The sequence below is a fragment of the Nicotiana sylvestris genome, chromosome 11 (assembly GCF_000393655.2).
Source record: "Nicotiana sylvestris chromosome 11, ASM39365v2, whole genome shotgun sequence".
In the NCBI taxonomy this organism is placed as follows: Eukaryota; Viridiplantae; Streptophyta; class Magnoliopsida; order Solanales; family Solanaceae; genus Nicotiana; species Nicotiana sylvestris.
In genome coordinates, this window is record NC_091067.1 from 145659397 (window position 1) to 145673036 (window position 13640).

General features: G+C 39.2%; 1 protein-coding gene across 1 annotated transcript in view; it reads left to right on the forward strand.

Moving 5' to 3' along the window:
• Positions 1 to 13393, forward strand: part of LOC104212399 (AUGMIN subunit 8-like) — a 34507-nt gene extending 21114 nt beyond the window's left edge. Inside the window, exons 5-13 of the mRNA XM_070162067.1 lie at positions 10493 to 10612; positions 10731 to 10907; positions 11428 to 11544; positions 11623 to 11676; positions 11818 to 11892; positions 12503 to 12610; positions 12761 to 12863; positions 13003 to 13118; positions 13310 to 13393. Of these exons, the coding sequence (XP_070018168.1) occupies positions 10493 to 10612; positions 10731 to 10907; positions 11428 to 11544; positions 11623 to 11676; positions 11818 to 11892; positions 12503 to 12610; positions 12761 to 12863; positions 13003 to 13118; positions 13310 to 13393 (954 nt within the window). The remainder of the gene's footprint in view (positions 1 to 10492; positions 10613 to 10730; positions 10908 to 11427; positions 11545 to 11622; positions 11677 to 11817; positions 11893 to 12502; positions 12611 to 12760; positions 12864 to 13002; positions 13119 to 13309) is intronic.
• The last annotated feature ends 247 nt before the right edge of the window (positions 13394 to 13640 follow it).

Consider the following 13640-nt stretch of genomic DNA (forward strand, 5'->3'; position numbering starts at 1 on the left):
CAACATATCCAGCTACCTCCTCTAATGTAGGAGTGAGCTCGAAGTCAGAGAAACGAAAGACATTGTGAACAGGGTCCCAAAAAGTCACTAATGCCGCAATCAGATCCTCACGGGGTTTAACTTTCATAATGTCCGGGAGATTTCCCAAATGCTTGATGACCCACTTTTGACCATCTTCGCCTAATTCACACCACCACATTTGAAGCTGGAATAGAAACTCTTCTGTATTTGCGGAGTAAGGGTTTTGTGTGGTGCTCATTTTGTATCTGAAATTTTAATTTAACAAAGTCAAGACTCATTTTGAAAACATACTCCAATCATTTTCAGTCAAAACTATTTCAAGATTTAAAACTATTTTTGGGAATTTTCAAACTATTATCAAGATTAAATACCTTTATTTCAAGATTTGAAAACTATATTTTATTTTTTATTATATATATATATATTCTATTTTTTATTTTATTTTTATTTTTATTTTATTTTTTTATTTATTTCAAAATATTATTCCTGATATTCAAAAGTCAGTCAACACAAAAGTCCGAATCAAATAAATGCGCAAATAGCAGCAAGTAAGATGCATCAGGATGGTCATTTTCATTTTTTGGTACACCTGTCCTAGACAGACCCAACCCCTGTGTTGAGCCTCCAAAGTCAAATGCACGTGATGCAAACAAACGTTCCTACTAGGGATCCGGCATGAAGCTGAGTTATTCTAAGTGAAAAAAAACCTGAGGCATATTGTTCTAGCCCTGGCTTACCCAAGTGGACAGCTTGAGCCGAAATGGGGGCAACGTACCGGGAGCACGAAAGTCTGCCCGGCCTAGTTACTTGTCCCAACTTCGTCTTATTTGGTATGACTTCTAACAGAAAGGTGGGTCACGCGCACGTGTACACCATAAGTTCAGAAGACTCAGAAAGAAGAAGGGTTTCGTAGCAGTTGTATATACACAATTCAGATAATATTAAAGCGGTAAAAGCATCATTTAGCACATTAGGCATATATCATGTAAAAATCAGATAATAAATAAAGCCAACTATAACAATTATTTTAAGCTCGAATTCTTGAACCCTGAACCAGTGGTTCTGGGTTACATGTCCCCAGCAGAGTCGCCAGAGCTGTCACACCTCCTTTTTCCGCACCCGAGGGGGCGAAGGGAGTTTTTCCAATTAAAGGACAATCGAAACGGGATTTATTTATTTATTTCAGAGTCGCCACTTGGGAGATTTAGGGTGTCCCAAGTCACCAATTTTAATTCCCGAATCGAGGAAAATAATGACTCTATATTACAGTCTGCGTACCAGAAATTCGGATAAGGAATTCTGTTAACCCGGGAGAAGGTGTTAGGCATTCCCGAGTTCCGCGGTTCTAGCACGGTCGCTCAACTGTTATATTCGGCTTGATTATCTGATTTTATACAAGCGTGAACTTATGTGCAAAATTTAATTTTTAACCGCTTTTATCATTTACTGTTTTATCAAGAATTGCAACGTTGTGAAAATGTATCTCAAACCGCGTTACAATCAATGTACCCGTGGTCGTCGACACACTTTGACTCCATTGAGATTTGGATTTGGGTCACATCAATGTGCACCCGAGTTTAAGGAAATTAAATTATTAAGGGCGCGCCTAAAGTGACTAGCGTATTTATTTTGGGTAAGACCGTGAAATTTTACTAAGCGGTCCATCCCGAAGTCCAAATATTTTTTAAAACAAATATTTACTGAGGGCCCCGCAATTTGTATTTTATTTGGCGAGGCTCATCTCATTCTTATTTTTTAAAATGAATTTGCAACGTCATGGACACGCATCTCGAACCACGTCACAATCAATGTACCCGTGATTAGAAACACATTTCGACTCCGTTGAGAATTGGATTTGGGTCACATAAATGTGCACCCGAGTTTAAGAAGGTAAGATTTATTAAGGCGCGTCCTAAAGAGTCTAACGTATTGTTATTTTAGGAGGGTTGTGAGATTTTCTAAGTGACCCGTCCTGGAAACTAAATGCTTCGATAATATACATTTTAACGAGGGCCCCGCATCTTGTGCGTTTTCGTTTGTCGAGGCTCATCTCGGCTTTATTTTAAAAGGATATCCTATAGCAACTATGTTTCTTGTCGTGTTTGTCTCTATTAATAAAAAATAGATAGTCCTAATTAATTACGTACTTGCCAGTTATCTATAACAACATTCGAAAATGCTTAAGAATCAGGAACGAGGCTGCGTGCACAGTCAGCCGATTAAATAATCCTGGGCCCAAATCCAGCCCATGCATGATGGGCCAAACCTGGGCCACTGCTTGCTCGAAGCAGGCCTGCTTGGCCTATTTAGACCTGAACTCGACCTTCATGAGGTTGATATTGCAAGTTTTGTGTTCTTTGTCTTAACAGGTGGTTTACTAATTATATGAGACTATTAACCAGAAAAGGAAGAACTTAACCCATGATGTACAGTTTTCATGCTTGACATACATTACAGCATATACTGCAAAGTAAACTAAATCTGAGATGCAATCTAATTCATTGAGAATACTTTTATCTAAACAGCATACATATACGAACTGATATTCAATTACCATGCATTGATATCTACTAGGCGTGCAAGCTACTTCCAACATCCAAACGAGAATAGCATTTTTTCTACATTACATGATATTTAAGGTAACAAACTATGTATAAAAAAACACATCCTTCAGATCTTTTCATTTGTATTCTTGCTCAAATTTCCAATTACATCTGACAATGTATTAGGTGTGTACCTGGTATAGAGAACGAAAAGAAGAAAGGAATGGTCAGCTGGGCAGTATGTAGCAAACACAGCAACAGCAGATACACAGCAACAACACAGCAACAAATAAAAAATCCAAGTGTTTCCCACAGCCCACAGACAACCAGCAATATTTCCCAGAACAAGAAGAACCAGCAGATAGTCGAGTACCAAATGAGCAATCCCAGGAAAGAGTGATGAAACAACAGCAGTAACAGGGTATTCAATGCAGCAACACCAACAGTCCAACAACCACAAACAGCTCAGTCAATGCAAACAACAGAACTTGGCCAAGGCAGCTTGACCAATATGAATTCTTATACAACTTTCAGATAGTGTTTGGTTACAATGTTTTTGGAAACTACCTTATGTTTTTTCAGTTTTCTTTAAACTCAGTAGAACTCTCTTCAAACTAAAAGTTCCAGCCTCAAGACTAAAAATTCCAGCCCCAAGACTAAAAATTCCAGCCCCTTTTTATGTTCTGAAACAGCTTATTTATAAGCTAATAACCCAGTGCAGTCAAGCTGCCTGGATCCTGCAACTTGCAGTCTGCCCATACCTATTAAACCCATCCTTAAGCATCTTTTGATGCCAGCCCTTTGTTCCCCACGCCTGGTTTTGTTTAATCAAGAGTTATGGGCTCATTTTATTATTCATTTTAAACTCCCATGCTCTTATGTCTTGTTCCCCATTGGCATTAGTTTAATCCCAAATTAGTACCCTATTTGTCAGTTCATTTAAACTAATCTTTTCTGTCCTTTTCAAACCCCAGAATACCCTTGTTGGCCCTTGATTATTACTGCCCTGCCCATTGCAGTATCAGGGCATTTTGAACTTCTGAAAGTTCAATTTCAGAATTGCCCTAGCCTGATTCTTTTAATTGTTTTTTTACAATGTAGTTACAAACTAGCACTCATAAATAATGTCCAACACTCAAATCACAATACAGGTCCATTCAGTCAAGTGAGGTTGTACATATTAGAATATTTGCACATTCAGTCGTAGGAAATTAATCGACGACATTTATCAGGTCGACTACACTAATTATAACAGGTAATAATCAGTCGCTCATATAAACAATACATTCAGGGACCTAAAGGGCATCAGACAACTTTTGTTCAATTACTGGGGGCCTATATGAATTAACTCATTTGACGACTAATCTAATTGACGATCACGTTTATCATGGGGTACATTCAGAACACAAACAGAAAACAATTGACCAAATAAGAGGCCTTTGACAGAGATGGAAGAAATCCGAATGAAAAATAACAAAATAACAAACAAACACAACGAAGCATGCTGACAACTTAATTAGAACTAAACAAAGAGAAAAGAAAACTTACCGAAAAAGTTTGAAATCAAAACGACCCAAATCTGACTCAACTTCGAACTCTTGAGGCCGAACAAACTTTAATCAGGGTGTTCTCACATGAGAACACCTTGACTAAGGTCTATTAGACCTCAAACCCCTGTTAAGACTGGCCGGATTCCCCAGGTGCATGTGTTCTAAGGTCCGGATTTTCAGATCTGGTTTTTTAGGAGTTGTGGGTAGATTCGGACCAAACCAAGCTTGGTTTGGTCACGAGGAGGGTCAGGGGAGTGTCTGGTATGAAGATGGGGTAATTTGGCATAGGTCCGGGTTCGACTCAAATCTTCAAATGAAGATTCGAGACGAAGGAAAGTAATTCGAGGCAAATGGGTAGCAGATCCATGTTCAGGAGAGTGCGGGGGACTTAGGGTGTTCAGGAGGTGGTCACCGGCGTTCGTGCCGCCGGGTTCTGGTGAAAGGGAAGCTAGGGCGGCTTGCTAGGGTTTGGGGTTTCAGGTTTGAGCTTGGGGACGATGAAGGGGGGGGTCGGATTCGGATAGGGGGCGTGGGGAGTGATAGAGGGTTTATATACGGAGTATGGGATTGGATCTGAGCCGTTAGATCAGATGATCTCAACGGCTTGGATCTGATGGTGAGAAATGAGACGGGGTCGTTTGGTAGTTAAACGGGGTCGTTTGGTTTAAGTGAGGGGTTAAGTCAGACCGGTTATTGGGTCGGGTTTGAAAATGGGTTGCTGAAGAGGTCCTGAGCCGTTAGATCGGCCTGGACGGACGGCTCAGATCAAACGCCTTTATACGGCGTCGTTTGGGGGGTTTGCCTGAGGCCTGGTTTGGACTGGGTCAGATCGAATTGGTTTGGGCCTATTTTTGGTTTATTTTCTTGGCCCAAACCGTTTTCTTCATTCTTTACTTCTCTTTTTTTTTATTTTTCTTTTTTTTTCTAATTTTTTAAAACTAAAAATAAAAATGAAGTTCAAACAAACATTAATTTAACACCTAACATAATTATCAAAATATTTAAATAGGTTAAATCGCACCCTAGAATATTTTTTGTGAATTTTCTTTTACTGAACGAATTATGGTCTAATTACCATGACATACGCATTTTGTATTTTGTTTAATAATGTAAAAAAAATAGCAAAAATGGACAGAACCACACATGACTAGCAGCACACGTTACGGAAAATTGAAAATTGTTCTGCTCGTTCACTGAAATACTATTCACTGTCGGTAGTACTATACTTGGTGAAAAATAAAAATGTCCGGAGTAAAGTACGAGGTAGCAAAATTCAACGGAGATAACGGTTTCTCAACATGGCAAAGAAGGATGAGAGATCTGCTCATCCAACAAGGATTACACAAGGTTCTAGATGTTGATTCCAAAAAGCCTGATACCATGAAAGCTGAGGATTGGGCTGACTTGGATGAAAGAGCTGCTAGTGCAATCAGGTTGCACTTATCAGATGATGTGGTAAATAACATCATTGATGAAGACACTGCACGTGGAATTTGGACAAGGTTGGAAAGCCTATACATGTCCAAAACGCTGACAAATAAATTGTACCTGAAGAAGCAGTTATACGCCCTACACATGAGTGAAGGTACGAATTTTTTGTCACATTTAAATGTGTTTAACGGACTAATCACACAGCTTGCCAACCTCGGAGTGAAAATCGAGGAAGAAGATAAAGCCATCTTGCTATTGAACTCGTTGCCATCTTCGTACGATAATTTGGCAACAACCATCTTGCACGGTAAGACTACTATTGAGTTGAAAGATGTCACATCGGCTCTTCTACTCAATGAAAAGATGAGAAAGAAGCCTGAAAATCAAGGACAGGCTCTCATCACAAAAGGTAGAGGCAGGAGTTATCAAAGGAATTCGAACAACTATGGTAGATCCGGAGCTCATGGGAAGTCAAAGAACCGATCCAAATCAAGAGCCAGAAATTGTTACAACTGTGATCAACCAGGTCACTTCAAAAGAGATTGCCCAAATCCAAGGAAGGGCAAAGGTGAAACCAGTGGCCAGAAGAATGACGACAACACAGCCGCCATGGTGCAAAATAATGATAATGTTGTCCTCTTTATAAATGAGGAAGAGGAATGCATGCACCTGTCAGGTCCAGAGTCGGAATGGGTGGTTGACACAGCGGCATCTCACCATGCCACACCGGTAAGAGATCTTTTTTGCAGATATGTAGCAGGTGATTTCGGCACAGTGAAAATGGGTAACACAAGTTACTCAAAGATTGCGGGGATTGGTGACATTTGTATCAAGACAAATGTCGGATGCACATTGGTTCTAAAGGATGTGCGGCATGTACCTGATTTGCGGATGAACTTGATCTCGGGAATTGCTTTAGACCGAGATGGATACGAGAGTTATTTTGCAAATCAAAAGTGGAGACTCACTAAGGGATCATTGGTGATTGCAAAGGGAGTTGCTCGTGGCACGTTGTACAGGACAAATGCAGAAATATGCCAAGGTGAATTGAACGCGGCACAAGATGAGATTTCTGTAGATTTGTGGCACAAAAGAATGGGTCATATGAGCGAGAAGGGATTGCAGATTCTTGCCAAGAAATCACTCATTTCTTATGCCAAAGGTACAACGGTAAAACCTTGTGACTACTGTTTATTTGGTAAGCAGCATAGAGTCTCATTTCAGACATCGTCTGAAAGAAAATTGAATATACTTGATTTAGTATATTCTGATGTTTGCGGCCCAATGGAAATTGAATCAATGGGCGGTAACAAATATTTTGTTACTTTTATTGATGATGCTTCACGAAAATTATGGGTTTATATTTTGAAAACCAAAGATCAGGTGTTTCAAGTTTTCCAGAAGTTTCATGCTCTAGTAGAAAGGGAGACGGGTCGAAAGCTAAAGCGTCTCCGAAGTGACAATGGAGGTGAGTACACTTCAAGGGAATTTGAAGAGTATTGTTCAAGTCATGGGATCAGACATGAAAAGACAGTTCCTGGAACCCCACAGCACAATGGCGTAGCCGAGAGGATGAACCGCACCATTGTGGAGAAGGTGAGAAGCATGCTCAGAATGGCTAAACTGCCTAAGTCATTCTGGGGTGAAGCAGTTCAGACAGCCTGTTACCTGATCAATAGGAGTCCATCAGTTCCGTTGGCGTTTGAAATCCCAGAGAGAGTTTGGACCAACAAGGAGGTGTCCTACTCGCATCTGAAGGTGTTCGGTTGCAGAGCTTTTGCACATGTACCAAAAGAGCAGAGAACAAAGCTGGATGATAAATCTGTTCCCTGCATATTTATCGGATATGGAGATGAAGAGTTCGGGTACAGACTGTGGGATCCTGTAAAGAAGAAGGTCATCAGAAGCAGAGATGTAGTCTTCCGAGAAAGTGAAGTTGGAACTGCTGCTGATATGTCAGAAAAGGCGAAGAATGGTATAATTCCTAACTTTGTTACTATTCCTTCTACTTCTAACAATCCCACAAGTGCAGAAAGTACGACCGACGAGGTTGCCGAGCAGGGGGAGCAACCTGGTGAGGTTATTGAGCAGGGGGAGCAACTTGATGAAGGTGTCGAGGAAGTGGAGCACCCCACTCAGGGAGAAGAACAACCTCAACCTCTGAGGAGATCAGAGAGGCCAAGGGTAGAGTCATGCAGGTACCCTTCCACAGAGTATGTCCTCATCAGTGATGAGGGGGAGCCAGAAAGTCTTAAGGAGGTGTTGTCCCATCCAGAAAAGAACCAGTGGATGAAAGCTATGCAAGAAGAGATGGAATCTCTACAGAAAAATGGCACATACAAGCTGGTTGAACTTCCAAAGGGTAAAAGACCACTCAAATGCAAATGGGTCTTTAAACTCAAGAAAGATGGAAATGGCAAGCTGGTCAGATACAAAGCTCGATTGGTGGTTAAAGGCTTCGAACAAAAGAAAGGTATTGATTTTGACGAAATTTTCTCACCTGTTGTCAAAATGACTTCTATTCGAACAATTTTGAGCTTAGCAGCTAGCCTAGATCTTGAAGTGGAGCAGTTGGATGTGAAAACTGCATTTCTTCATGGAGATTTGGAAGAGGAGATTTATATGGAGCAACCAGAAGGATTTGAAGTAGCTGGAAAGAAACACATGGTGTGCAAATTGAATAAGAGTCTTTATGGATTGAAGCAGGCACCAAGGCAGTGGTACATGAAGTTTGACTCATTCATGAAAAGTCAAACATACCTAAAGACCTATTCTGATCCATGTGTATACTTCAAAAGATTTTCTGAGAATAACTTTATTATATTGTTGTTGTATGTGGATGACATGTTAATTGTAGGAAAAGACAAGGGGTTGATAGCAAAGTTGAAAGGAGATCTGTCCAAGTCATTTGATATGAAGGACTTGGGCCCAGCACAACAAATTCTAGGGATGAAGATAGTTCGAGAGAGAACAAGTAGAAAGTTGTGGCTATCTCAGGAGAAGTACATTGAACGTGTACTAGAACGCTTCAACATGAAGAATGCTAAGCCAGTCAGCACACCTCTTGCTGGTCATCTAAAGTTGAGTAAGAAGATGTGTCCTACAACAGTGGAGGAGAAAGGGAACATGGCTAAAGTTCCTTATTCTTCAGCAGTCGGAAGCTTAATGTATGCAATGGTATGCACTAGACCTGATATTGCTCATGCAGTTGGTGTTGTCAGCAGGTTTCTTGAAAATCCTGGAAAGGAACATTGGGAAACAGTCAAGTGGATACTCAGGTACCTGAGAGGTACCACGGGAGATTGTTTGTGCTTTGGAGGATCTGATCCAATCTTGAAAGGCTATACAGATGCTGATATGGCAGGTGACATTGACAACAGAAAATCCACTACTGAATATTTGTTTACATTTTCAGGGGGAGTTATATCATGGCAGTCTAAGTTGCAGAAGTGTGTTGCACTTTCAACAACTGAAGCAGAGTACATTGCCGCTACAGAAACTGGCAAGGAGATGATATGGCTCAAACGGTTCCTTCAAGAGCTTGGATTGCATCAGAAGGAGTATGTCGTCTATTGTGACAGTCAAAGTGCAATAGACCTTAGCAAGAACTCTATGTACCATGCAAGGACCAAACACATAGATGTGAGATATCATTGGATTCGTGAGCAGGTGACGAACAAATCTTTACAGGTCAAAAATATTCACACAAGCGAAAATCCTGCGGATATGCTGACCAAAGTGGTACCAAGAGACAAGTTTGAGCTATGCAAAGAACTTGTCCACATACACTCAAACTAGAAACTGTGGTGTTATCCCCTTCAGGTGAATGGGACTGGAGGGGGAGATCTGTGGGGTCCAGCCCACATTTTAAGGAAGTTGTTTTCTTCCTTTCTTCTTCATTTTCAAAGTTGGCAGAAGCAGGCAGCCCACGTTTCTCATTTTTCTGTCAAAAATGACAGGCTGCAGAAGTTGAAAGGTCAAGGTTGGTAGGCATATTTTGCCTATAAAATGAGAGCTTCGGCTCTCATTCTTTGATCACAATCTCAGAGGAAAATATATCTGAGAGCTAGAAAGAAAGAGTGAGGTATGAGAAAATAGTCTGTGAAGAAAATAGAGAGTGTGAACAATATTGTAGTGAGGTGAAATATCAAAAGAGGGTTATTTCTTTTGAGTATTGTAGTGGTCTTTGTAGTATTTTACTCGGGCCTACAAAGAGTAAATTCCTTACTATAGTGATATCAGTTGCTCCGTGGTTTTTCCCTTATTCAGAAGGGTTTTCCACGTAAAAATCTTGGTGTCATTGTTACTCTTTTATTCTTGTTAATTACCGTATCTCAGTGATACATTATTATTCCGCTTTTATTACCGTGAATATTATTTTTTAGGGGGTTTATTTCCAACAAGATGCAGCATTGCACGCGCAAAAACTTCAAGCAGAGGTTTGGTTATTTCCCTTGCAAAGCTTCATTGTGCCTTTAGACTTATTTCTTTAGTTACCTTATAATCATTCAAAAAAATTCCATGTACCTCCCGGAGTTCTCTTCTTCTAAATTGGTTAATGGTGATCTTATGCATGAAAATGTTCATTTGGTTCCTGAGAAGTACTGCATGACAGGAAAATCTATTAAAAACGACTGCGGTATGGACATTCTTTGGAATTGTAATACAGAAGGGGAAAGATTTTAATTAATGAATTTTTTATCACAAGCAGCAGATTAAAACCCTTTTTTATAATAATATAGAAAAACTGACATTCATTTATCTTACTAATATTGGCTACTTACTTTCTAATTTATTATTTAATTATGTCTTGTGGGGTTGGAATCATGGACTGATATCTTTGTGGCTTGATGTTCTCTGGGAGCTTTCTGATATTTCCCCATCATATAAGCGACTTGGTTGCTTTTTTGATGATTTAACTGACAGTTTTAATTTCCGCCTGTGCAGAAAACATTGTACAATGTCTGGAGGAATACGTCGGATTTATGGGCTTTTGTTACTAAAAAGAGACCTGCACTCCAACAGCTGAAGCTGAAGTTGAAGCCTTTTGCAGTCTTAAATGAAAAGGTAATGTATCTTTATAACATATGATTCGAATATCATCCCTGATGTTTTAATCTTTATGTTTTTAGTGTTTTCCAGAAAAATCTGTGGATTGTAAATTTCTAGAACTTTCTTATTATAGGATGATCCAGTTCAAAATGAAGATTTGAGTTTAGACCATATCTTTTGTCTTTTCTCGTCTGATATAGGCAATCATTGGCTTGTGGTTGAAGTTTGTAGCGATGGAAAGCAGGAATTTCATGTGGAATTCCATGAATTTTCCTCTGGCTTAGTTCAAATCATTGAACATTATATGAATGTAGTCCCCTTTTTCTGATGAGTTTCTTGTCATAATTGAACTATTAGGTATGAGTAGGACGCATTCACTTGTTAGCGAGAAGAATGCACCATTTTTAGGTACTATCCTGTTATCTGGAATCTGACACCCATAAAATGCTTGAGGTTTGATGTGAATATGTGAATTTAGATATCTTCTGTTCATAGTAGTGAAAGCTTTTAAACCTAGAATTTTGAGCTTGATTTTTTCTTACACAGAAAGTCTGTAGTCAGGTTTCCAGATTTCTTCGTAGTTCCTTTCCTTATGCTGATTTGACTTCTCTGTATCTGGATATAGTTTGAAAATGAGGGTTCAGAAGAATGGTATGTAACTATATCATTTTTTCTTTTAAGGAGGGGGGTTGAAGGAGAGGGGAGTATGAGGTTTTTGTAGCATAACTGATGTTAAAACTCACATTCATTTGTTCAGTAGACAATATGATTTCTATTTGGATGTGGCGTTATTGTTTAAACTGATTTTTTTCTGGAAATGATTGCTTCAGCTCACCTACCTCGATGAGTGGGCTTCAATCGAAAGGGATCATACCAGTTCAGTATCCCATGCTATACAATATCTACAGGCATGCACTCTCCGTCTTCCAATAATTGGACGACCAAAGGTATGCAACTTGACACTTAGTGTTCTGAGATCAATGATTCCTAAGACATAGAGTCTTATTCGAGTTGGCTTTTTACAGGGTGATATTGAAAGTGTTAAGGAAGCTGTTTGCTCAGCTGTTGATGTAATGCAGGCAATGGGATCCTCCATGCGTACGTTTTATATTGCCTAGGGTAACTTCTTACATTATTTTAAGTTGTATTTTTTCTTGTTCTTTCTTACCATTAATTTACTTTCCGTTTCTCTAGTGTTTAAGTAACATAAAATGCAATAGCAAATGGGACCAAATGGTGTTGTCTTTTACTATCAGGCTTTGTACAATCCTCAATTGTTGTTTGAGATGAGGGAAGTGAGAGAGCTGATATTAGAGAGATAGAAAAGTCATTAGCACATAGTTTTCTGTAACAGAGCCGGTAGCTACGTTCTGCTAGAATCATTTTAGTTTGTTGATCAGCAGAAGTTGCAACTTTGATTGTTTGACAAATGTAGAGATTCTCTTTGCACATTTTCTGTTAGCGTTATACTGAGCGTCGATTTTTGAAAATAATATTGATTTGACAGAATGAATGATATGCATCTCGGAAAAATTTTAAGATTCTCTCGCTATTTTTTTCTTTTTAACTTTCTTGCTATTCAAAATATGTTGCAGATGGAAAAGTAAACTATAGATGAACACTACAATGCTCTAGAATTAGGCTTAAAATTCTTTCGCTTAGGCTTCTAGATTGCCTTTGGCCTTTACTGACAGTTAGAAACTCTTAATTGCCAAAATCCACCTAAAAAGTAGTAGATTTTATTTCTTGTGTAAGATAGCCTCAATTGAAGTACTAAAAGGAGAATGTCAAACAATCTATAGGCTCAACTTGGTATCTTGATTGCTTAGAACTTCATAATTATGTCTGCACTGTACTTTTTTTTTCCTTTTGTTTTCCTAATTTTTGCACTCCGCACTTTTGCAGGTGGAAGGGATGAACTGCCTGGTTTCTGAACTTGCTGATGTGGCAGCTCAAGAGCGAGCCATGCTGGACGAATGTGAAGCCTTGTTGGCCTCGACAGCAGCTATGCAGGTGAGGCTGAAAATTTGTGGCCCCATAAAGTTATTACAGAATCTCCTCAACTACTCCTTAGTCTTCTCTATCACTTTTATCATCTCCCATATCCATATAGTGATCTTCTTCTTCTTCTGTCATTTTGACTGAGATTGCTTTTTACTTTAGTTCAGATTCATTCTTCATTCCTTGCATGTTAAGATGACAACTTATGGTCATTATGGATCTGCATTGATCAGCATTAGTTTTTACCCAACAATGAAAATTCATGGTTCTAGTAACCAACAAAATGTGCAGTATCTATTAGAGAAACTCAAAAAGTAAAGTCCCACCATGTCTAGCTTAAACATCTTAGGAGGTTAGCTCAGTGCTTAGGGCAGCCACGTGCACTAAGTTCCCGCTATGCGCAGGGTCCAGGGAAGAGCCAGACTACAAGGGTCTATTGGATTTCTGCAAGAGGTTGTTTCCACGATTTGAACCCGTGACCTCCTGGTCACATGACAACAACTTTACCGGTTACGCCAAGGTTATCTAAGTATTTGATAGTACATATAGTTCATGTAAGGAGTGTTTGTCATCTTCATTCTAAGCCTGCGCTAATTCATTTTCCATCTCTGTTCCAAATACATTACACGATGGACGGAATAGCGTGTACATTTTGATGTTCCATGTCCGATGAACTTGATTATCTAGTGCGATTACTTGACAATAATGCAGGTAGAAGAATATAGCATTAGGTCTCATCTTATACAATTGAAACAAGCTTGGAGAAGTGATGAGCAGCTGATACTTGGGAATTAGATAGCTTTTACCAAATGCTTCTCAAATGCAATTCTAACCAACTCTTCCTCGTCAAATGAATAATATGCCACATCTCCAGCCTTAGCTATTGTGTATAGTAATAGTTTTTTTTTTCATTCTAATTTATCATGGGAAATCTTGAATTATTCCATTCTTTTTTCTTATTTCTTTCTCCACATATCTTGCAAAAAGCTGTCGTCCCTATCCTAATGTAACTTTTTGTATCATCAACAAAAAAATAAATGCA